Raw genomic sequence first — 23,329 nt, forward strand, 5'->3', positions numbered from 1 at the left:
ATCGTTACACTTGATCTTATATACTTATAAACGTTATCTTTGAACGACTTTGAAGACAGGAACTGACTGAATCTCATGGTCTGCTAAGTTAACTAGGTAAGATGTATTTCCGGTCCCTCCTAAGTTCAGCTGCGTCTCGCTTTCGAAACATAATCGGTGTAGTTTTGAGAGGTATTATGACTTAAAAATAAAGTTTCTGTACTTGATGATTAAGAGGGGAGTCAAGAGTATCTTGCTCTAGCTCCGTAAGCTGATTTAGTCTAAATTCAGTTGCAAAACCATCTGTCACACTCGCGTGTTACTGTCTAAATTGATATCCACGTTTCCCCTAGACTGCAAAACAGTCGTTTTTTCTCTTAAGTCGTTGGAAAAAGCGCTTATCGAAGGCGCGAAGCGCCGATCGTCTTGCGAGCCTCGTACGCCCGCATTGACATTGGCTCCAGACCTCTCGCTCTCGTCAACACCGAGCGCGTTCGCAAAAGATACGACTGTTTTGCAGTCTACGTTTCCCCTTCCGTTAAATGCATCTTCTTAAGTTGCGCCCCTCAAAATCCCCGTCTTATTTGTAGTCATAAATAGAGGTATTATTTAAGTAATAATACTTCTCAAAATTACTCCGATTATGTTTCGAAAGCGAGACGCAGCTGAACTTAGGACAGTAACACGCGAGTGTGGCAGATGGTCAATTGCAACTGAATTAACTTAATCAGCTTACGGAGCTAGAGCAAGACACTCTTGACTCTCCTTCTAATCATCAATTACAGAAAGTTTATTTTAAAGTAATAATACCTCTCAAAACTACACCGATTATTTTTCGAAAGCGAGACGCAGCTGAACTTAGGAGGGACCGGAAATACATCTTACGTAGTTAACCTAACAGGCCATGAGATTCAGTGTTCCTGTCTTCAAAGTCGTTCAAGGATAAAGTTTACAGGGGGCAATTGGAGAAAAGTTTTCATTAATCGTTAATTCAATATCGCATTATCTGCGCTAAAAATAAAAATTAAAGAAGAGAGTCATAAAATTGACATTCTCCGTTCTTTCATTACGTACAACTTCTCTTCGCGACCACCTAAACTTGGCGGTAACTGCGTGGAAGTGTAGCAGCGTAATTTTAGGATGACTAAAAAAGGACGGATTCTTGATGCCATTTCCTCTGGTTATGAATATTGCAGTGTATCTATGAGGAATAACGAACATCATCTGAATGGGAAGTTTTTATTGTTCGATTATAATTAAGCGCGTACAATACGGAACTCCCATGTGCGGTGTTGGGCAACTAACAATTATCACTGGATCGCATTTGCTGTACGAAGTCGAAGTAAAAGAATTTAGCTTTATAATAAATTAAAGCAGCAAAATATTGCTATTGATATCTGGCAACGGTAAATGCAAGGTAAAGTCCGCTTCAAACCAAGTGATGTTGAAGGTCGACAGTACGTGAAATAACCAGGGTCAGAACCTTCAGTGCGCTACAAGTAACCTCCGGTTACGCCTGCCGCCGTATTATCTTCCGCATAATTCCCCGCGGATTAATAGCCGATGATGGGTTTACTAATTGCTTTTAAAGGGGGCGATTTTGTCAGCTTAGGGTGAAACCGTTCGAGATAAGAAATTCAGTTTGGTTACGTAACGTGTAATCGTGAAGGAATTAGCCAGCTAGATATTTGACGTCCTCTCTAATTATGCTTCAACTGATCTCTTTGCTCGCGACTCGCTCCTCCACCGGTCAAATGCCTGACACGGAATTTCTGTTATAATTGTGTGAAAACAGACGGTAGCTTTTACACATATAACGATCGTTAAGTGTTAGTTTTAACCTTCTGTCGTTTCAGCAAGCGTAAGCAAATATGTTTCGTGACTTCGGAACCCCGGCGGTATTTAATGTTCCGTCTTCCTGTTTATGATAACATCTGAACACCCAATTGTGGCCATGTGAAGGAAACTCTGACAGATGTTCTGATCATCACGTCGTTTTATAAATTTATCAGTTAGTTAGCGGATATACCATATATAGACTTCAATACCAGCAATAAAAAGAGTTGCTGTACAGTTTTAGCGTACAGTGTCGAGTAGAAGCGAGTTCCGAAGTTTCTGGAACACGGTGTTTGAAAAGTCGCCGAAAATTTTAATTATGCAGATATCAAAAAAGAGCAAGAAACCCGCCAAGCGTGGTACAGTCATCCTTCATCAGTTCGCTCCAACTGATTTATCAGTGAACGGTTCTCCACCATGCTTAAAGTTGGAAACTTTCCTTCGCATGGCAAAGATCCCGTACGAAAATGATTATCGTTTAAAGTTTTCCAAGAAGGGGAAAATGCCGTGGATCGAGTTCAGTGGCCAAGAAATCGCTGATTCTAATTTCTGTATTCAGTTTCTGAAGAAAGAATTTCAGGTGAATATTGACCGTCATTTGAGCGCCACAGAAAAAGCCATTGCTCACAGCATTCGAACCATGTTGGAGGAAAACACTTATTGGTAGGTGAATATACAGTATTTTCCCGAATTATCCCGCGGGTTGCCGGGTACACACAGCCGCCCCAACTATTATTGGAGGTACCGGCATTTATGTGTTGGCCGTCATTTATTTAAAACTATTGTTATATAAGTGATTCTTATCGATCAATAAGTAGTTCCACGAAGAACAGACTAATCTGACTTCTAGTCTGAGCCCATTACAAGTGAAGAAATTTAGCGTCAAACACTCTACTCTACGCCCAACTTGGTACTAAATTATCCTCGACTTGTTAAGAGAAGTTTTTCACTAAAGACGTCTTAGTAGCAATATTCTTCAGTTCTTACTTCTTAGTTCAGCTCGTTGTTTCGATGTAACTGAATGGCTGTCATAAAACACGAGAATAACAAATGAGGTCATACGTATACGTGAACAATGACATCATTTCCGGCCTTTTAAGACCCGTCACTTATGTATACTTATATAGTGGAGATTTTTCTGCACTTTTGGTCAAAATAATACTACACTTTTTACTTAGTGGCCTCGATAATGCGACCAATGCAAATTAAAGAAGACGGCTAAACGCACGTTCAGTCTGAAATCTTCAGTCACTGGTTAAGTGAATTGAATGTAAATGAGGTTCAATGGTTATGGGCATTGCAAGTGATGATTTTCTCTAAGTTACCTTTCTGTTTTAAATTCGTTTACAGGGCCCTTGTTTACTGCCGTTGGTTGTCTGACTATGGAGCGGGCATACGGAAGAAGTTGTTCGCAAAACTGTTTGGCCATCTTTTCTTTCCACTAAAACATCTGGTGGTGTACCGCATAAAGCGTAAGATCAGAAGGGATCTATGGTCTCAAGGAATCGGCCGACACTCGGAGCAAGATCTGTATGGAATAGCCGAGAGAGATTTGCTTGCGGTATCGGAAATTTTGGGCCGGAAGAAATTCCTGTTTGGAGAGAAGCCTTGTCTAGCTGACGCGTCACTGTTTGCTTTCATTGCTGCATCTGCCTGGGATTGTCCAGAAAGTCCATTTGATGAACTCATAAAGTCCAAAGCTAAAAATCTTAATGAGCACGCTCACAGAATGAAGGAACTATATTACCCAGATTGGGATAAACTTATTTTAAAGAAATATAAATCTTGATACCGTGATTGAGGTCTTTTCATTCATGCTTCGGTACAACAGATGCAAATTATTTATTTTAGTTTATTTATTCTTCTATTTAATGATGAACTGATTTAAAGATATTTATATATTTATTTTGTACAGAGGTGATATCAAATATTAAAAAAAAGCATATGACGTCTTTCTCTCCCATTACTTTTATTTACAAGCTTCTTTTAATGATTTGAAATACAGTAGGCCCCACCTGATTATCAAACTTATATTTTGTATGAGGTTCAACTGCCTCGACGCTGTTAAACATCGCACTCATACACACTTGGAAAGGGGCCTAATTTTATTCTACAGGTGAGTCCCCAACGCCCACTCCTAGATTCCCGTGGGTTTATCAACGAGTCACAAGCAGACTTAGTAGCCGTTCCGAAATTAGCCCTGACCAAAGAACTTACACCTCCTAATACGGCCGGACAACCAAGTCCTCCGTGTATTTACGAAGCCAGCGCGGCCGAGTGGTTTCGGGCGCTGGTATTGTTTTCCGGTGGTCCCGGGCTCAAACCTTAAACCCCGCCACCTGCTAGCATGCGTACAGGCGTCTGTGTACGTTTTACGTTTTTGAGCGTGTTTAAAAGAGTGGAAGAACTTGACTTAATTGCCGTTTAGGTTTAATTACCTAATTTAATTCAGGATATCGGGAAAAGCACAATAAGCACATCTTTTAGTCCTGACCTTTCTGCTTGTACACTACCCATTGTGCAAGTATGTTCGGCGGATGCGGGATGTCCGAACATTCGGAGTTTGTTTACCTCAAGAGTCACGAGACACTTCGAAACTCTATACGGAGTGGTGAATTGTTCTGTTGTTGCGTGACAAATACGTACGAACATTCCTCCAGACTCTACGCGCGCTCATAAATCGTAACAACCATGAAGATTTCAACTTCTGTTCTGTACTCTGGCATCGCTGCTGTTGTGTTACTTGTTATCTATCTCCTCGTGAAGAGATTTACAAAGGGAAAAAAGAGCAAGAGGCCCGCCAAGCCTGGTACAGTTGTCTTACATCAGCCCGGTCCATTCGATGTTGTCCTGAGCGCTAGTCCGCCATGTTTAAAGTTGGAAACTTTCCTTCGAATGACAAAGATCCCGTACGAAAATGAGTATGGCTTTAAGGTTTCTAAGAAGGGAAAAAAGCCGTGGATCGAGTTCAACGGGCAAGAAATCGCTGATTCAAATTTCTGCATTGAGTTTTTGAAGAAAGAATTCCAAGTGGATATCGATTCGCATTTGAGCGCCACAGAAAAAGCAATTTCTCACATCATTCGTACAATGTTGGAAGAAAATACTTATTGGTAAGTGTACTCATCTCATATTAGCTGTTGTATTGCTAGTTATGTTGTTTTAGGTTTCGTGCATGGTTCCAGAATTAATTAGCCCTTTTAATGACTGTCACGCAACAGCACAGACCATGACAAGGGTAAATTTCTATAGGCAGTACAGTTCGAGATTTATTTATTTCTTCCTGATGGCTTAAGCCGGAAAGAAAGACTTTGCTTTTTTGCGTACCATATGGAAAGATATGACCCGACTAAAGCAGTGCAGGTGAAATGTTTAATTTTTTTATTTATTGTGAAGAGAGAGGAGCTTTACATAAATTAGCCATGCATGAAAGCGATTAAAGTTAATTATGCGCTTTCTCAGGATTCACTGTTTTCTTGGCTGATTATTATTGTACGCGCACAACTCACTACAGTATCCACTAGTTAAACATTAATTTACAGTTTTCTTGTTTCGTGAGCACCGCACGTTCTATTGCTGATCTCATTAAGAAGAAAGTTGACGCACAATTTCGCTTCAAAAGGCACAAGCAAGTGGTAATCACATCACGCTGTGGAAGATGACATAACCTGTGTCCCCCTCCCCCCATGGACCGGTCCCAGAGACCTATTTTTGCTACCCCACAACTAGTAATAAACAATAACAATTGTAATATCCGTTGTTGTTGCTGTTGTCAGTGAAAAGGATCGCTGCGGAGGCATCCACAGGTTTTAGTAATAGGAGTTTGTTGTGAACAGTTTTGAAATAGGAAACTTTTTAAAACATCATCGTTTGACTTTGGCTGTAATAAGGCTCTGATAAGAATATTTTTTTTTCTTGTATACTTCTTAAGAAGACAGAACTGAAGTGTTTTGAACACGACTTTTACTGGTTCATGTAGGGCCAGTGTTTTATTAACAATGGCTGTCTTCTTGTGTGGTGCTTCCCTCCATAAGGAAGGGGGGGGGGGGGGTAGGGGGGGGGGGGGGGGGGGGGGGGGGGGGTGAAATAGGGGTATTTAAAATCGCCGATCTGTCTTTATTTAATGACGGAATCCGTCGATCCGTCAAAAATGGTCTAACTTTCGAATCCAAATTTTATTTGTTGTTATTTGTTTTGGCGATTTTTGTTTTCGCGTATCGATTGTGACGACTTTGGCATTGTTTGTGGGTTTTAAAGATTGTAGTACATTGTCATTATTTCCATATGTTGGGGTATGTCGACAGTTCATTACTAGATTGTTATTCCAGGTTTTAAGAATTATCCCTGTCTGTAACTGTTACGTTAGGCTAAACAAATTTCGTTAGATTTAGCACATTAACGGGACTTTATGAAAGATTGCCAGTTAAGTTGAAAATTAATTAAATGTGTTATCGATTGCCTGATTGATTGATTGATTGATTGACTAACTGATTCGTCGATTGATTGATTGACTGACTGATTCGTCGATTGATTGATTGATTGATAATAATAATAATTGATTGAGTGGCTGATGAATTCCGCGATTAACTGACTGATTAATTAGTTGATTGATTGAATGATTGGGTGTTCGTTTTCTTGATTCATTAATTGATTGATTGATTAATTGATTGACTGTCTGATTGATTAATTTTACTACACATAACACAAGAAATAAAGAACAGGAATTATGGATTAATAGGTTACCAATTGAAGCTTCTTGTTGTTAGGGACATCAGTGTTTGATAAAAACACACCTACTCAAGTGTTTTATAAAACAGCGGTTTGTAACTGACCTTAAAAGATATGTTTTTGATTGGAATTCTATGAGTCACCTACTGCTACAAAGGGATCACATGAGATTGCATCACGCATGCGCACGTCAGTTTTTAAAGCTCGAATGTGAATGTCGTCCAGAAGTGAATAAATGTAGTAAGTCCCCTCAACTGTTGAGGTAGGTTCACAACGTACCATTGTGTTCATCACCCAATGTTAAATATATTTGCGGAAAATGTACATGCTCGTTCACATAGTTAATGTCCCTGATAGAATGTAGCGCTTCCAAGAAAAGGTGTTGTTGCCTATTGTTCACATTTCTCTCTAAGATTTTCACGTAATCGGGATGAATGTCATGGGCTGTTGTTTCCGCGTGAAATCTTATTGCGCTTTCGTTGTTTAAACTTTTGTCAGGCTAATATGTTGTGTGCGCCGCGTGAAGCTTCTTCTTTCAAAATATTTTTGTATGTTATGTTTCAAATTAAAAAAGACAACCAAGTCATTGGCAAAGAAAAGCAAGAAAAAACAAACAAAGAAATAATGAAGAACCTTAAAGTAAAAAGACGTCATTTTGATTTTGGACCAGAACAATGGACATGATAAAATTGCACTGTCAACGCCTGTAATGTTCAAGTCAGAACGCATTGGAAATTAGTCACCTTTACCTGATAATAAAAAACCCCTTTAAAGTTTAATGAACGTCTCTATAGAACGGCCACCATAGCAAAGGTGGCCATTGTAGTCAGTTGGATGTTTCAATTTGGTTTGGACGAAAAATCCTTGTTTCTGTGAGGATGTGGCTGATATAGAGAGTTGGGCGTTATTAGAAGCTCCACTGTTATCTATTTGAAATCGATGAATTCAGTCTTTTTGAAAATTTGTGGTATTTCTTGGGTTTTCCTATCTAATACAGATCGTTGTTACATAATATTAATGAGCAGTATCTACGGTAATATTCGGAATACATGCACGGAAAATCTCCGGTAATGTTCGTGAAAAGCTCAGGCCGTTTCCGGTGTTCATTGTAACAATTTACTGGGATATTGTGGTCATTCTATTGTTTCTGCAAAAAGTACTACCCTGGGTGGCAGAGGCTTTTCATGCGCGGTTTCCGTTTCCTCTGCGCGCTTAAAAATCCTCTAGTACCCAGCCGGTAACGGAGTACTTGCAGACAGTTTTTTTAGCCTAAAAGTACATTGTTGAAGAAGAGTTTGTTGGGGGAACTAGCGACTCTACTCCAACACTCCAACTAGGCATAGACATCAAGGATTTGCTTGATTTTCTTTAATGTAATACACTAGTTTCAGGCTTGACAACTCTTTCTCTGAGGCGTTTTCAGTTGTTCAATTCTTTTTGTTAGCTAGTTCACAAAAGGGTTCTCTCATAGATTACATCAACGCTAATTTTAGTTAAGTTAGCACGTCCAGGCTAGAATTTCCAGGCTCAGAACCAATGAAGGGTAGCGGTGGTTACCTCAGAAAATCTTAAATAATAATTAAAGAAGTTTTAAGCTAACGGATTGGTTATAACGGTAAATAGCTAATGAGCTCGAAAGGAAGGCAGATTTGGGCTAAGTCAAAATCAAGCGAAGCGTACGAAGTTCTAAACAAAACAATGAGATCATAGCCCTGCTAACTGAAGGGAAGGGCTTAGGCGACTAAAACAACAGGTGGAAAACTAAAACTAACAAGCGTTCGAAATATTAGCGAGTGACAACTGATATCCCGCATTGGTTCTGGCCATTGGATAGTTAACCATTATTTCTACTAAAAATCTTATTTACAACAGATATCCATTATATAGCTAAAAGTCTTTGTAGAGGTTCACATCAAGTTTACTAATGCGCTAAAAACAACAGGTAGCTTAACCATAGCAGGTGACCACAAGCGCTTACTAAGATACCAGCTTTTCTTTTCCAACAATAAACTCTCAAAAATCATAAAGATGATATTCCAAAACAATAAATTATATTTCCCAAACAAAATCCCCGATACCATAATAAGTTACCGCTACCAATAACAAGATAATATTAAAATATGTATAACGTCTCGTTGCTTGTATTTGTTGCTTTACAACATGTAATATGCATTTACGACTTTGAGCACGATCAAAACAAACTATACTCTTTTGTTTTCCTTTCTGTTCACAGGACGATGGTTTACTACCGTTGGTGTTCAGACTATGCACCGGTTCTTAGAGAGAGGTGGTTTGGCCATCTCGCCTTTCCAGTCAAATATCTGGTATTTCATATGATACAAAGGAGCTGCAGAAAAAATATGTGGGGCCACGGCATTGGTCGGCACTCGGAGCAAGAAGTGTATGGAATAGGTGAGAAGGATTTGCTTGCGGTGTCGGAAATTTTAGGCCACAAGAAATTCCTGTTTGGAGAGAAGCCTTGTTTAACTGACGCAGCACTTTTTGCTTTCATCGCTGCGTTTATCTGGGATATGGGTCCTGAGTGTCCTTTGGGTTTGCTAACTCAGACTAAAGCACAGAATCTTGAAAGGCACGCCAAAAGAATGAAGGAACTGTACTATCCAGACTGGGATGAAATCATTTCAAATAAAAATAAATCTGGTTGAAGACGGGGCCTGTTTACTTTCTCAGACTTACAAAAATACCTTCTTACAGAAATACTGCCAACATTAATGAGTGTTCATCTGGCACCTAGTAGTTATTAAAAATTTAATACTTATTTCCTTTATTTAGCTTTTATATATTTTGCTATAGAATGTTTGTGTTAGCTATAAACGTTTTCCATTAGGGACGGTTCATTTTTTATGAGATAGGGGGGGCTGGTGGGATTTGAGGGGGGGGCGGGCATCCGAAAAAATTGGCCTTAAAGGGGGGGCCAGCCAAAAAAATATGGTCTGTAAGGGGGGGTCACTAAATATAATTGTACTTTTAAGTGTTGTTAAGAGGCTTCTGTAAGAGTAAAAGAAATTTGCCAGAATGCCCAAAATAACATTCCTGAGGTTCTCAAAATTCAATTTTTCCCGGGGGAGCATGCCCCCGAACCCCCCTACTTTGTTATGTACCAAATGCCATTAACTCAACCCAACAGCTTATTGGTTACAAGTGCAGACAACCCATACTAGCCGGGGATTATTACGTGCCTACACGTGACGTATTATTATTCATGATCGCTTGATAAGTTCTTTATAATATATAGATTTAGCCAAGCCTAAAAGCGGAGCCCCCCGGTTATTTTATATTTATACTGCCCTTTATCTACTTGTAACTCTTGTAACTCTAACTCTGCAAAACAGCAACGAAAAAACAACCGAGTTTAACACGGAGTTTCAAAGCGCTTTTTCCGCCAAAGGAACTTGGGCTGAGTGTAAAATCATGGTAGTTTTTACAAAATTTCGGGAAAAGAGGACAACCTCGCAAAGTAGACCCAAATTTTCGCAAACAATATTTCCGGAAAATTTCAGTTTCATTCGATTTTGCTCCTGGAATTCCCGGTTTTTTGGGGTGAATGGGTCGCATTTCGGAAAGTCAACACTTTCCGGATTTTCTGGAACTTTTCCCAGGAAATTTCTGTTCAATTCGCTCTTGTTCCTAAATTTCAGGAATATTTGGTAGAATGGAAAGCGCCCAAGATCTTGCCTCGCACGCCTCGCTGTCTCGCACAAGACTCTTTGTACATGATGTGGTATAATTCGTCATAATAATGACCGCTTTCAAATTCTCCATCACTTGATTGCTTCATGCTTAGGGTGCAGATAAAAATCATTTCTTGAAGAAAAACTTGAACTGACACAGCTAAAGAAATTTATAGACTTTTCTTAATTTACATTAATGATTTTTGAGGAGCTTGTAAAAAGTCATGAATATCAATTACAGCAACTTAATTTCTTAATAGACTCACAAAAAGAGAAGACCGTGGATAATGAAAATACAGCAAAGACTGGACGGTTGTTATCCCTTTCTCTTTTTTAAAATTAAGCGTCTTATTAAGGCGGCTTAACACAGTTTCCATGCATTTGCTCTTTGGCTGCATTTTTAAAATTGATTTTGCTCAAGGCTTTGTTATTCAGAGAAACAAAATTTTGATTTGGTGCATAATACATTCTACAAACTAAGGTGTACTTAAGAAATCCAAAAGTACATATTACAAAATGTTTTTAATATACTGAAGGAATTTATAAACATTCGCAAGTCAGTCTGAGAAAGCAGAAAGCAACAGAAAAAAAAACATCCTCTATCCTGCAGCGCATACCTATATGCCCACTCCCAAATTACTCTGTGAATGTAACAGTATTTAAATTACTCTGTGAATGTAACAGGGGTCACAGTCTGTCGGCCAAAATAATTTCACCAAACATACATGTATATATTCACGGCTACATTATGCAGTAGGTGCTAATAAAGATTAAATATAATTACCTTCTTTTTGCTGAGTTTTATGGTTAACGGCCAGCATGTCAGTGGCGTTATTCATGCTAACACTTGTTAGATCACAGAGTAGCAATGTACTAGTGGCTGCCATCGGCTCCAAGGTGGAAATGGTGTACAGCTGTTGTCATTAAACAGCCACCAAAACTTCCATTTTGCCTAAATAAAGATGACATATCACATCTCTTACAGCAAAGCGCCCAAATGTGTGACCACTTTTAATTTATTCACATTCTTTCGTGCAGATTTAATCCAATCAGAAGTCAACTGCAAGCTATCCACGGCTTTTGATTGGATTAAATCTGCACGAAAGAATGTGAATAAATTAAAAGTGGTCACACATTTGGGCGCCTTGCTGTAAAATATCAAACACAGAACTTGTATTTGTCAAAAAGAGCTAGGGTTCCCGGTCCCGCGCAGCATATTTGAAGATCCCATTCAGACCTTGCTGCGTATTAACCGCTCAAAAAGACGGGGGTATCATGAAGGCACCGTCTTCACTCACTGTGGCCGGGCTAAAAGAATGAAAGTTGCCTTCTGCATGTTATGACGCTTCCATTTTTTATCCGTTGCCACAAAGGCCCTAAGCAGTCCATGTTGATTACTGCATAATGACTCTAGATCTTTAATTTAGGTAAGGGTTCCCGGTCCCCCGCAGCATATTTGAAGATCTCATCCAGACCTCGCCGCGTATTATCCGCTCTAAAAGGCGGGGGTATCATGTAGGCACCATCTTCACTCACTGTGGCCGGGCTAAGAGAAACAAAGCTGCCCTCTATTTCTTGTTCATGGCCACAAAGACCCTAAGCAGTCCATGTTGATTACAGCATAATAACTCTTTTATTTTTTATGCATGGCCACACAAACCCAAAGTCACTAAATAATATAAAATGATGGCTCGTGATGTTTGGTACATGGCATGCTGACCTTTATCATCCCATAAAGATGAAAGTTCTGGATAATAGAAAATTATTTTTGACTTGTAAAAACAAAGCTGCAGGTCATTAGAAACCAGGCTTTAGCTAGGTAGCAAAACAGTAAGTCTCAAGCCCTTATTATAATTGTATAATTAAACAGCTGTCGTGTCAGCAACATATTTTTTCAACATAGGTGACGCACAAATTTTCTTCCATATATTGCCTTCTTTTGACTGAATTTTATGATTACCCAGCTTATACATGTAAGAATCATTATTCATACTAACACTTGTTCAAGTTAGAGCAGGCATCTGCATAGCAATGTACTGGTGGCTGCAATCTGCTCCAAGGTGTAAATGGGGTACTACCGGTAAATCTCTTGTAATTAAACATCTACCAACATTGTGTTTTAGTCGGTCACACTATTAAAACAAATGGATAAGTTTGTAAACAGCAGAAAAGTAGTTGGTTAGTTATTTGTTCAGATTTGATTTTTAATGACAATAATATTTTAAGTACGCAACAGCTGTTATTCTTTTTTAAATTTATTGTTTGTAATTTATATGGTTATGATACCGGGAATACTTTTTTGGACCCTACACAATAAAACCCATTTACACCATTCTCCAAGTGAGCTGGCATCTGCCACAGATTTAGCCATGTGCTCAGTGTACCACGGAGCTGGCATCAGTTGCAAGTGTATCAATTACTTTTAAACCATTCAACATTATATTAAATTTAAGTTTAAAAAATTTAAAAGCCTTCATTCAGTTATTTTGTGGCTTGATGGTTCTCATCCTGAAGTCCATCTGAGTGACAATAATGAACGATCGATAATCAGTTTAACATTATCTTGAATATTGTGAACAATAGAATTGTAATATTTAACATCATTTGGATTTGCAGGAAAATAAGTAATATTTTAGTTTTTTTTTTTTCCCCTTTTTCTTCTTTTTTGGCTTGTGGGGCCCCACTGTGTGAATGGAGTTATTTTTCCCATGAATATAAAATGGCTGAGTTTTTTTTATCATGAATTTTAATTTAGTTAGCTATGAATGATGATTTTACCAGAAACCCATATATAAGGGTTGAAACGTGTAACTCCCTATGATTCGCATTGTACAAAGCGCTTGCACATTCATTTACACTAAGTACCATATTTGGACACTCACGAGAAACATTTAACCAATCAAAATTACTTTATTTGGATTAAAATTCACAGCGCGCGCTCGGTGGCGTAATCTTGTTTTTGAACAGAATTTGGTTAAATTCTCCTGTTTCATCTTCTTGAAGTAGTCTGGAGAACTTCGCTTCGATACACTGAATGTATTTCTTTAGTTTCTAGTTTCTGTAAGAAATTTACGGCGTTTAGGTCGAAATTCAAGCAACTTACCTCAAAACCAAAAATTATGTTGCGTGTGTCATTACGTCAGTATGAAGCAATCGCGTACAAATTCTTCGTGTTTCCAAATATGGTACTTAGCAAAATGAATATTCAAACGCCATGCCCGTGCGTTACCTTTTTAACTCTGTTGGTTTTTTTTTTTTTTTTATTATTTTTTTTTAAAAAAAAAAAAAAAAATTTTTTTTTTTCCCCATATTTAAATTTTTTTTTTTTTTTTTTTTTTTTCTCCCCCCCTTTTTTTTATAATTTTTTTTTTTCTCCCCCCCCCTTTTTTTTTTTTCATCTTTTTTTTTTTTCTCTTTTTTTTAAAAAGGGAGCAAAAATGTACAACAAGGCAGTTTTTGCTTATAAAATATGAAATTTATTGCCTTTATTGCGACAGTTAATGTCACAATTGCTCATTTATTGAATTGTTATGTTACGATTTTCTATTCAACACCCTTGTACAACAGAGCTGGCACCTTCATAGCAGCCTACCTGCCAGATGTCAACTTATGACAGAGGTTGTGACATGTGTACAGTAAATGTAAAGCAAATCAAATCTAAGTGAAACTGAAATACTGAGAAATCAAGGTTTTCAAACGAGATGGTCAGTTGGTTAGCACTTCATAGCCTTCTTACTATTACATGTCTTAATTTGCATGGCCATTCACAGGCCAACATCTACACTGGCTCACTTCACAATTTCAAAGTAGTGCTAATTACTTTCACAGATACATAACATCACCATACCTTTATTGCCTCTGCTCATGCTGCAGTGGTGTAGTGAGCTCAATGCCTTCGAGACTGGGCCCACTCCACCAGTCTGAGAAAGGTTTCCTCTCGATATGCTGGTGCTAAAGCTTCTAGCTGCTGGCATTCGTTGGCTAAGACATGCAGTCTAGCCGGGTAGTAGGAGTGTTTACAGGCTTCAACCTACCATCATTCAGCAGGACATCTCCGTGAAAGGCAAAATCAGGATCCACGCCTTCTCCACCTGCAGATTTTGCTCTTGACAGTTCCTCGAAGAGAGCTCCTGGATTCTTAGCTTCAAAGTCATGCTTTCCAGGGTGAATGAAAACATACCTGAAGGCCTCCCCACTGCCTACAGTCAAACCCTGGCACTTGTGGATAGTGGTTCCCCATGACAGCCTAAATGGAACCTGAGAACGCTTGCACCTACATGCACAATCCATGGAGCAGATTATAGGTACAATTGGCACAAGTGTCGGATCTTCATCAATGTAAGGTGGACCCTTATAACCTGAAAAACGTACAAACACAACATCGGGTAATGGTGGAGGATCATCAGTAGGCCTGCAACCATCTTTGTAGACAATGTCTACTACTGTGCCAACAGCTCTATTGTACAAACACCATGCAGCCTTCAGGTTTGGCTTTATGCATGACCTTGCTGTCACGGCAAAGATAGAACAGAGGTAGCAAACCTCCTGCCTTATTGCTGTCAGCCTTCTGAGCATGCCTGCCATTGTCAACTGACTTTATCTTTGCAACTGGATGGTTTGGCTCTCTGTTCAACTCAAGCAGCTTAGCTTTATTGCGTTCCCATTCCAAACGATGCGTTCGAAAAACATACAGCCCTTGCTCATCCAGCCTATGTAGAAGTTCAGGACCATGGCTCATACGCAGATTGTGCTACTGAAACTTCTGCAGCCAACGGACTTGCTCATGTGTCGTAGAGTAGGTTCGCATGGACATCAACACATCTCTTAGCTGTTGTTCAGATTCAGTTTGATGGACAATCTGAGTTAGCTCTACAGCGCTGTCAAAACTTGTCCACACCAGTCGGCCATGGTTAGATGGTGCACTGGTTATGTTCAATGTAGACGGGAGTGTCACACACAGGAGGTAGCTGCACATCGTCTCCCATCCGCACTACTACAGGGATGCCTCCTCACAGCTCCTCTGAATTGGCCCCTCAATTGATTGCAAGCGTGATGCTGTCCATCCAGCCCATGTGGTGCGACCAAGCACGACCGCTCATCACCAGTCGGCCATGGTGATGGTGCACTGGTATGTTCAATGTAGACGGGAGTGTCACACACAGGAGGTAGCTGCACATCGTCTCCCATCCGCACTACTACAGGGATGCCTCTCACAGCTCCTCTGAATTGGCCCCTCAATTGATTGCATAGCGTGTATGCTGTTCCATCCAGCCCATTGTGGTGCGACCAAGCATCGACCGCTCATCACCGACCAGAACTTTAAGTTTTTTTTTGTTGTTGTTGCAAGCAATGGACTAGTTCCAATGCTGTGGGATGCCATTTTTTATATTAAAACCTTTATATCGTGATTTTCCAGCTTTTAATATTTCGGTTTTAAAATTTAAGTAAGGAAAGCAAATTCCGCACCTACGGCTGACCAAATGAACAGCAAGAACGCCACCGACAAATATGGGTGAAACCCATACAAATCCGAGCGAACGGAGCTGAGCAAAAGGGGCCGGAGTCTCTGAATAACATTATTTTGAATGACTGTCTAGTGTATTTTATTTCCTTATTACATTGTTAACGTTGAATCCATACCTATAAGATTTGGATCCGTTTACTCTAATTATTTAAAACTTTTGTTAAGGATGCAAATTCCAAAACTACAGCCGACCAAATGAACAGGCGAAAGACACAGACAAACATGGGCAGACCCATGGATGCCTAAGCAAACGGACCTGAGCAAAAGGGGGCTAGAAGCTTGGATTACTATCTATTTTCACCTTATGATTTAAATTTGTTATATTTATTAATTACCTTTTGATTAAAATTGTTAATTTTTGTTTTGACAGCCGCTCAGTGTACCTCAGTTGTGACCTGGATTAAGTGGTTGATGGTTAGCTGATATATGTAGAGGTTTAATTATTTCTTGATGGCAATTTCATTGGTATGGGCTTAAAAGGTATTTATTAATTTGTTTATTTATTAAGTATTATAATTTGTTATTACTGTAATACTAGTAAGATACGATTTTTTATTCAATTAACCTTAGCCTGGCTGGTTTAGATAGATGTTTTTATGTAAGTGCTTCCTGTCCTGCACACCTTCAGCATACCGAGAGACATGCAGACCAACCAGCCGACCATAGGTTTAACCCATGGACGCCCAGACAGATCAAACAAAATAACCAGATACAAGGGTTATCTTTATATCATTAATATAAAAATATTGTTTTTACAAGCTTTGAATCAAATTTTGGGTGCTCCTTGTGAGCAATCGCAACTTCTTTGACACTTTGACATTTTTGTTAATTGCGCTGATATTTGTTTCGCTCTTATGCAATGCTTGACAATAATGTCAATTTTTGATTTTTTTTTCTTGTTTTTTTTTTTTTTTTTCACCCTTGACGGTCTCGTTTGCCTCCCTCCCCTGCGGGAAAAAAGTATCGTAGCCCTGACAACTATCGCCCATCATAGCGTGAGGCTGCACGTGAAAGGCAAGGCTAATTAAAAATGCGTCGACTCTCTCTGGTTCAAGGTGTTGGAGAAAGCTAAAAGTTTGCAGACCATGGTTATTTTTCCCGTATTCTTAAACCGCGAAGAGAGGCAGACGAATCAAATATTTGCTGCAGTAAAAGAATGGTCTTCGAACTATTCCCATGCGAGGTTTTGGAGTGAGTGGACCAAATTAAAGGCAAGTTTTGGCTCATTTTTGTCGAACAGTGGTGTTTATCTAGCGTCGGAAGTGTGCACCCTTGAATATATTTAGGTAAGAGTAAACTAAAATTAAAAATATAGCTTAAATAGGGTTTAAATGCTTTAGAACAGTCAAGAAACGTCACATAGACAACATATGATGTGAAATGTGAGCTTTACTAGCGGTTTATTATATTTTCGTACGATAATTTTTTTTCCTCTAAAGTTTCATACAAATCCTTATAATTTTTACGCCGCCATTTTGACCGAGTTTTCATAGCGTGAGCCTGGGCCCCCTGTGGTTATTGTACGAAACGATTACTGGATGTCGATTAAGGGATTTTCAGTTAAAAATTAACAACCATGGGAAAAAAGTATCCGCTCTTTAGTGCCAGCTGAGTAGATACCTAATTGTAGTTGCCAGGGGGTGAAGTTGCTTTTTCCCAGCCAACACACTTCTGTGCTGCAGGTTTTCCCAGCAAATTTGACGGTACTATTTTTGCCAGCCAGGAAGGGTCAGTTCATTCAAACACATTTCTGCATCCCAGTAAGAAAAAACCTAGCACTAGTAAGCAGCTTTAAATAAAATGTCGCTTAACGTATTTCAACCTGAGTTAACGGTCATAAACGACCACAACTCAGTTTTTCATTCAGCTCTTGATGGTGAATTCCTTTTTATTTGTTTTTCTTGTTAAAAGGTAATCCAACTGCAAAATGTTGATAAAGTTATTTAAAAAAAGTTTTCAAGCAATCGTCAGATCTTGCTACAAGTTTATTCCAAATTTCTCGGCAATGGTCAAGTCTTGGCAGTGTACAATCACCGCAAAAGTTTCAGTTCACAAAGTTCCCGCGGGGGGGGGGCCCCCCCCCCCCGAGGGAGCCAGGAAACCGAGGTGACGCGGAGTACGGGGGTGACGGGCGAGAGGCGCCAACGCGAGAGTGGAGACCAGCCAGCGGGGGACAGGGAGAGGGGAGATGGCGGGAGTACGTGACGTAATGACGTACAGCTGTTGGAGAGCGGGGGCACGCCAAGACGGGGAGGGGCCCCCCCCGACGAGAGGGGGAGAGGCGTAGTCGAGGGTTAATCGCAAAGTTTCACTACAAAGGTCAAGTCTTGTCAGTAGACAATCACCGCAAAAGTTTCACAAACTTAATTGCAAAGCTTCGCAGCAAAGGTCATGTCTTGTCAGTATAGACAATCACCGCAAAAGTTTCACAAACTTAATTGCAAAGTTTCGCAGCAAAGGTGATGTCTTGTCAGTAGACAATCACCACAAAAGTTTCACAAAGTTAATTGCAAAGTTTCACAGCAAAGGTCACGTCTTGTCAGTAGACAATCACCGCAAAAGTTTCAGAAACTGAATTGAAAAGTTTCGCAGCAAAGGTCATGTCTTGTCAGTAGACCATCACCGCAAACGTTTCACAGACTTAATTGCAAAATTTCGCAGCAAAGGTCATGTCTTGTCAGTAGACAATCACCGCAAAAGTTTCAGAAACTGAATTGAAAAGTTTCGCAGCAAAGGTCATGTCTTGTCAGTAGACCATCACCGCAAACGTTTCACAGACGTAATTGCAAAATTTCGCAGCAAAGGTCATGTCTTGTCACAGCAGCCAATCACCGCAAAAGTTTCACAAACTTAATTGCAAAGTTTCGCAGCAAAGGTCATGTCTTGTCAGTATAGACAATCACCGCAAAAGTTTCACAAAGTTAATTGCAAAGTTTCGCAGCAAAGATCATGTCTTGTCAGTAGACAATCACCGCAAAAGTTTCACAAACTGAATTGCAAAATTCGCAGCAAAGGTCAGGTCTTGTCAGTAGACAATCACCGCGAAAGTTTCACAAAATTCGCAGCAAAGGTCATGTCTTGTCAGTAGACAATCACCGCAAGTTTCACAAACATACCTTATTGCAAAGTTTCGCAGCAAACGTCATGTCTTTTAAGTAAACAATCACCGCAAAAGTTTCACGAACTGAATTGCAAAGTTTCGCAGCAAAGGTCATGTCTTGTCAGTGCACAATCACCGTAACAGTTTCACAAAATTAATTGCAAAGTTTCGCAGCACAAGTCAAGTCTTTTCAGTATAGTAGACAATCACCTAGTTTCGTAGCAAATTGCCGTCGTTATGTCAGGAGCCGGTATATGCCTAAGCCTATAGAACCTTTCATCGTTGCAATTAAAAAGAAAACTGTTAAAACCGATGGTCTAGAGGGGTGTGGGCCCCTTCCCCTGTATCCGCCCCTGTCGTTCTGTACAATCCCTCTCATATGCATATTCCTGCCCCTCTGTTGAAAAAGACTCAGTCAAATGAAGCAAAGGAAGACTTGTTTACTGGTTGTAATCATCAAGACCACAAAAACATGTTGATGTGGAAACAAAACTGTTTCCAAATCGATCAAGTTCAGGTATGTGTTTGTTTTGGCTGGTCTGTAACCTGAAATCATACCCTCCCTCCCTAAAAAAAATGCCTGATCGCAGGTTAGCTGGTCTGTGGCTGGTCACACAATCTGAAAATTGCGTCACACACAGGGTCAGGAATCAGCGAGTCAACTTAACCGGCAATGCAGCATTATTCCTACTTCAGTATATCGCCATTTCAATTCAATTTACGATATATTTTAATCCTTTTCCATAAATGTTTGTGACAGTAGCGACATGAGAATAATATTGAAAATAATGATTTAACTGGAAATGATAGGTCAATGTTAATTCAGCCAGATTTTGAATCGTGTTTCAAAGAAATCGGAAGAATTTTTTTTTTTCGTGGGACGATTTACTCGACTCCTTAGTTTGGAAGTCTCTCAGTCCCTTCTGACTCTGATAAACGATTTTACTTTGCAAGTAAGTAACAGAAATATTAGACCATCACACTCGAACACTAGACGTGCAGCACGCGCGCGTCTAAATTCACTGCACCGTACGTTACAGTCGCTATGAAAACGCGGGCTTTTACCGATTTTTATTCAATTTTAAGCTTTATTTTCCTCCTTGTCGGTGATCCATAGAAATCTGTCTGCTAATATCTATTTCAGATCTATGAATAAATTGCCCTTTTCAATTTACGATTTTTGTTCCGTTCGGACGGAGGAAACCAAAATTATAAAAGTGTGTTCATGACTCCTCCAGCTATAGAAAACGTCGTGAGGATTTGAGTTTCAATACAGGTCAGAGCTACGGAAAATATCTTTTACACTGTACTTACAATTTGAGGCAGCTGCTTTAAAATATACCGTTATGTGAATGACCTTGAATGGACTTTAATTACTTTCGTATATTTTTACATCCCATCGTGCCGGCAAGTTGAAAAGATGAACACGATATTTACACCAAACGCCGCTCAAACTACTCAAAGCTGCTTAATCGACAGAGAAAATGGACCACTCGATACTCATTAAGAATTATATCGGTCAAGCTGATTATCCTCTGCGTAGTTATTCTATAAAACGCTGTAGATAGCCGGGCCATAAATACCTCCACGCATTCGCTTTGGGCCACGCGCGCTGTTCAACTGACTCTAAATCGTTTACATGCTCGTATTACATACAGAAAAGGAACAGATCTGTTTTGTCTCTTCAGTGACAGCAGAATAAACGTCAAAAACAAAAGAAATAAAGTTAACAATTACTTTTTATATCAAGTTAGTCAATTATTAAATTTTCGTTTTGCCGTGCCTCGTTTTCTTCTGTTTTAGCCAGCAGAAAGATTTTGGTTGATTTTTCACCAGGTACAATCGATATTTTATAAAATCCCAGCAAATTTTCTCCAAAAAAAAGCCGTCCCAGCAAGCGCTCAATCTCATTCCTTAATTTGGCAGCCAGCTCAGGTTAGCTCGCAGAACGGCTATCTTTAAAAGAGGGAATGAGGGAAAGGGGAATCGGGGAATGGGGAATGGGGAATGGGGAATGAGGAATGGGGAATGGGCTAGGGAATCTTTAAAATGGGGAATCTTTAAAAACGGGAATCTTTAAAATGGGAATCTTTAAAAGCGGGAATCTTTAAAACGGGGAATCTTTAAAAGCGGGAATCTTTAAAATGAGGAATCTTTAAAAGCGGAAATCTTTAAAACGGGGAATCTTTAAAAGCGGACGGGAATCTTTAAAATGAGGAATCTTTAAAAGCGGAAATCTTTAAAATGGGGAATCTTTAAAAGCGGGAATCTTTAAAATGGGAAATCTTTAAAATGGGAAATCTTTAAAACGGGGAATCTTTAAAGTGGGGAATCTTTAAAATGGCGAATCTTTAAAAGCCGGTATCTTTAAAACAAAAAAATTAATAGCGGGAATCTCTGCGAACATGCTCAGGTCTCTAGTGGGTAATTTGCGAATCGAAAGCTCGCACTGAAAAGTCTGTTCGCAAGATAAAATACTTTTTAATAAATGTTTGTAAAAGTCAGGTTAAGTAATCATTAGTTGTTATTCTTACATGCTAGCCATTTTACAGGAAATGTCGCAAAGGTCAAGTTTAGACTTTATTTATCGCAGACTATATATCTGTCACTTTGTTTTACACGTTGGTGAGTTATAAATATATATATAAAAAACCCCTTCGCCGATATGTACTGAAGTTTATTTCAGCGTTTACAGACGTAGATTAACTTCCATTAGTGAATTTTCGAACTCTATTCCAATTATTGTCGAGTCGTAAAAAAATAAAACAAGGAAATATGGCGGAACTGAACTTCCGACCTGAAAAACCATATGACTGGCGGGAATTTGAGCTGTAGTACTGAGTTGGGTTTGTCACGTACGCATCAAATTCAAAACTTTTTCGATGAATCGTCTGCAAAGTTTTATCTCTGGCCATTTTTGCAGCTCCAGCAATGTTTATTTTTCAACACTGATTCACCTCTATGGGCTACTGTACTTAATGCTGGTGAAGGCTGCTTGATGTAAGTGTTTTTCTCCTTTATTTTATTTAAGTTATATGAACAATTTCAGGCGGAAAAAGTCGACCATCAAGTACCTTTGTAAACTACGATGTGTTCGGCGCGAAGCGAGAGATCTTCGCGCACCGAGTTAAAATTTGTCAATTAAACCACCGATTTCTGTCAGACGTCTTTTTAAAGATTCCCCAATTTAAAGATTCCCGCTTTTAAAGATTCCCCATTTAAAAGATTCCCACTTTTAAAGATTCCCCATTTTAAAGATTCCCGCTTTTAAAGATTCCCCATTTAAAAGATTCCCACTTTTAAAGATTCCCTATTTTAAAGATTCCCGCGTTTAAAGATTCCCCATTTTAAAGATTCCCGCTTTTAAAGAGTCCCGCTTTTAAAGATTCCCCATTTTAAAGATTCCCGCTTTTAAAGATTCCCGCTTTTAAATATTCCCCATTTTAAAGATTCCCGCTTTTAAAGATTCCCCATCTTAAAGATTCCCGCTTTTAAAGATTCCCTAGCCCATTCCCCATTCCTCATTCCCCATTTCCCGATTCCCCATTCCCTGTTTTAAAGATAGCCCTCGCAGAACGGATATTTTGTGGAGCGGATCGGTAACAGATAACATGACATAACAGATAACACTAGGGGTAGCTGACACCAAAAGTGCCCCCGCTTTTTTGATCATATCTGAAATGAATAGAATGGAAACTTGTTTGTGTTTATATTTTGGGGCTGTATGTGGGAAACTGTAGCTTAATGCGGTTTAGTGCATAGTTAGTAACTATGTTCATAGTGTTACAGGGTTGAGTGGATATCGCATCTGGGTACTGGGCGAGGCATTGATGGGCAGTGAGAAGTTGAAGATATAGCTTATTTTGATTATTAAATATTTATTTCTCTTTCCATTTTAAAATACGAAACTGTAACAATTTTGTAATGTGACAGTCGAGTTTTTGAGCTTTTGCAAGGTAAGGCTTTTTGATTGGATTTTGTTGCCATCGAAATACATTACAAAGCTTGCTACTGTAGAGCAAGTTGGTTATGATTGCTGGATTGAAAGATTGCAAAATCTCAAAAACTTACGTAAAAGTCTAAATACGAAAGTTGGAATTAGCTTACAACGAATTCTAAAATTCGCTAATTTGATTTGTTCGATGGTTTCCGCTCCCGAAAGTGCTAAAAACGTGTCGGCGTTTTGTCGTATTCGATTACAGTAAAAAATTACAGAGCATTTTTGAAGAAGGACTAAAAAACATGCATTGATCGTACAGAAAAGCCTCGCGACGCAAAATGTTTTATAAATAAAACAATCGCCGACACGTTTTTGTTTTTACACATTTTCGCTGACCGACATGATGAAGTAATTCCTCTTAAAAATTGAAGTCAATTGAACAAAATCCCTTGGTGTTTAAGCTTTCACGTGAACAAATATAACTCGAGAAAATAGCGTTTAGAAAAATCTATTAGCCTGCGAATACAGCC

The 23,329-nt window shown here is 39.2% G+C and overlaps 3 protein-coding genes across 3 annotated transcripts in view; 2 read left to right on the forward strand and 1 right to left on the reverse strand.

The window, feature by feature from the left end:
• LOC144665657 (CUB and sushi domain-containing protein 3-like) overlaps nt 1–23,329 on the reverse strand; it is a 546,049-nt gene that overhangs the window by 305,736 nt on the left and 216,984 nt on the right. The window lies entirely within an intron of this gene.
• LOC144665776 (failed axon connections homolog) lies at nt 2,077–3,748 on the forward strand. Its single transcript, XM_078527070.1, has 2 exons — nt 2,077–2,478; nt 3,166–3,748. Exons 1-2 carry the CDS (start codon nt 2,135–2,137, stop codon nt 3,602–3,604), a joined length of 783 nt encoding a protein of 260 aa, XP_078383196.1. The 5' UTR covers nt 2,077–2,134; the 3' UTR covers nt 3,605–3,748.
• On the forward strand, nt 4,507–9,390 carry LOC144665762 (failed axon connections homolog). Its single transcript, XM_078527057.1, has 2 exons — nt 4,507–4,928; nt 8,777–9,390. Exons 1-2 carry the CDS (start codon nt 4,507–4,509, stop codon nt 9,207–9,209), a joined length of 855 nt encoding a protein of 284 aa, XP_078383183.1. The 3' UTR covers nt 9,210–9,390.

The sequence above is a fragment of the Oculina patagonica genome, chromosome 9 (genome assembly GCF_052425735.1).
Source record: "Oculina patagonica isolate OP01 chromosome 9, crgOcupat, whole genome shotgun sequence".
NCBI classification, from domain to species: Eukaryota; Metazoa; Cnidaria; class Anthozoa; order Scleractinia; family Oculinidae; genus Oculina; species Oculina patagonica.

Coding starts and splice junctions, on each gene's coding strand:
- LOC144665776 (XM_078527070.1), top strand. CDS start 2,135: ATGCAGATATCAAAAAAGAGCAAGAAACCCGCCAAGCGTGGTACAGTC. Junction 2,479..3,165: donor TTGGAGGAAAACACTTATTG/GTAGGTGAATAT, acceptor ATTCGTTTACAG/GGCCCTTGTTTACTGCCGTT.
- LOC144665762 (XM_078527057.1), top strand. CDS start 4,507: ATGAAGATTTCAACTTCTGTTCTGTACTCTGGCATCGCTGCTGTTGTG. Junction 4,929..8,776: donor TTGGAAGAAAATACTTATTG/GTAAGTGTACTC, acceptor TTCTGTTCACAG/GACGATGGTTTACTACCGTT.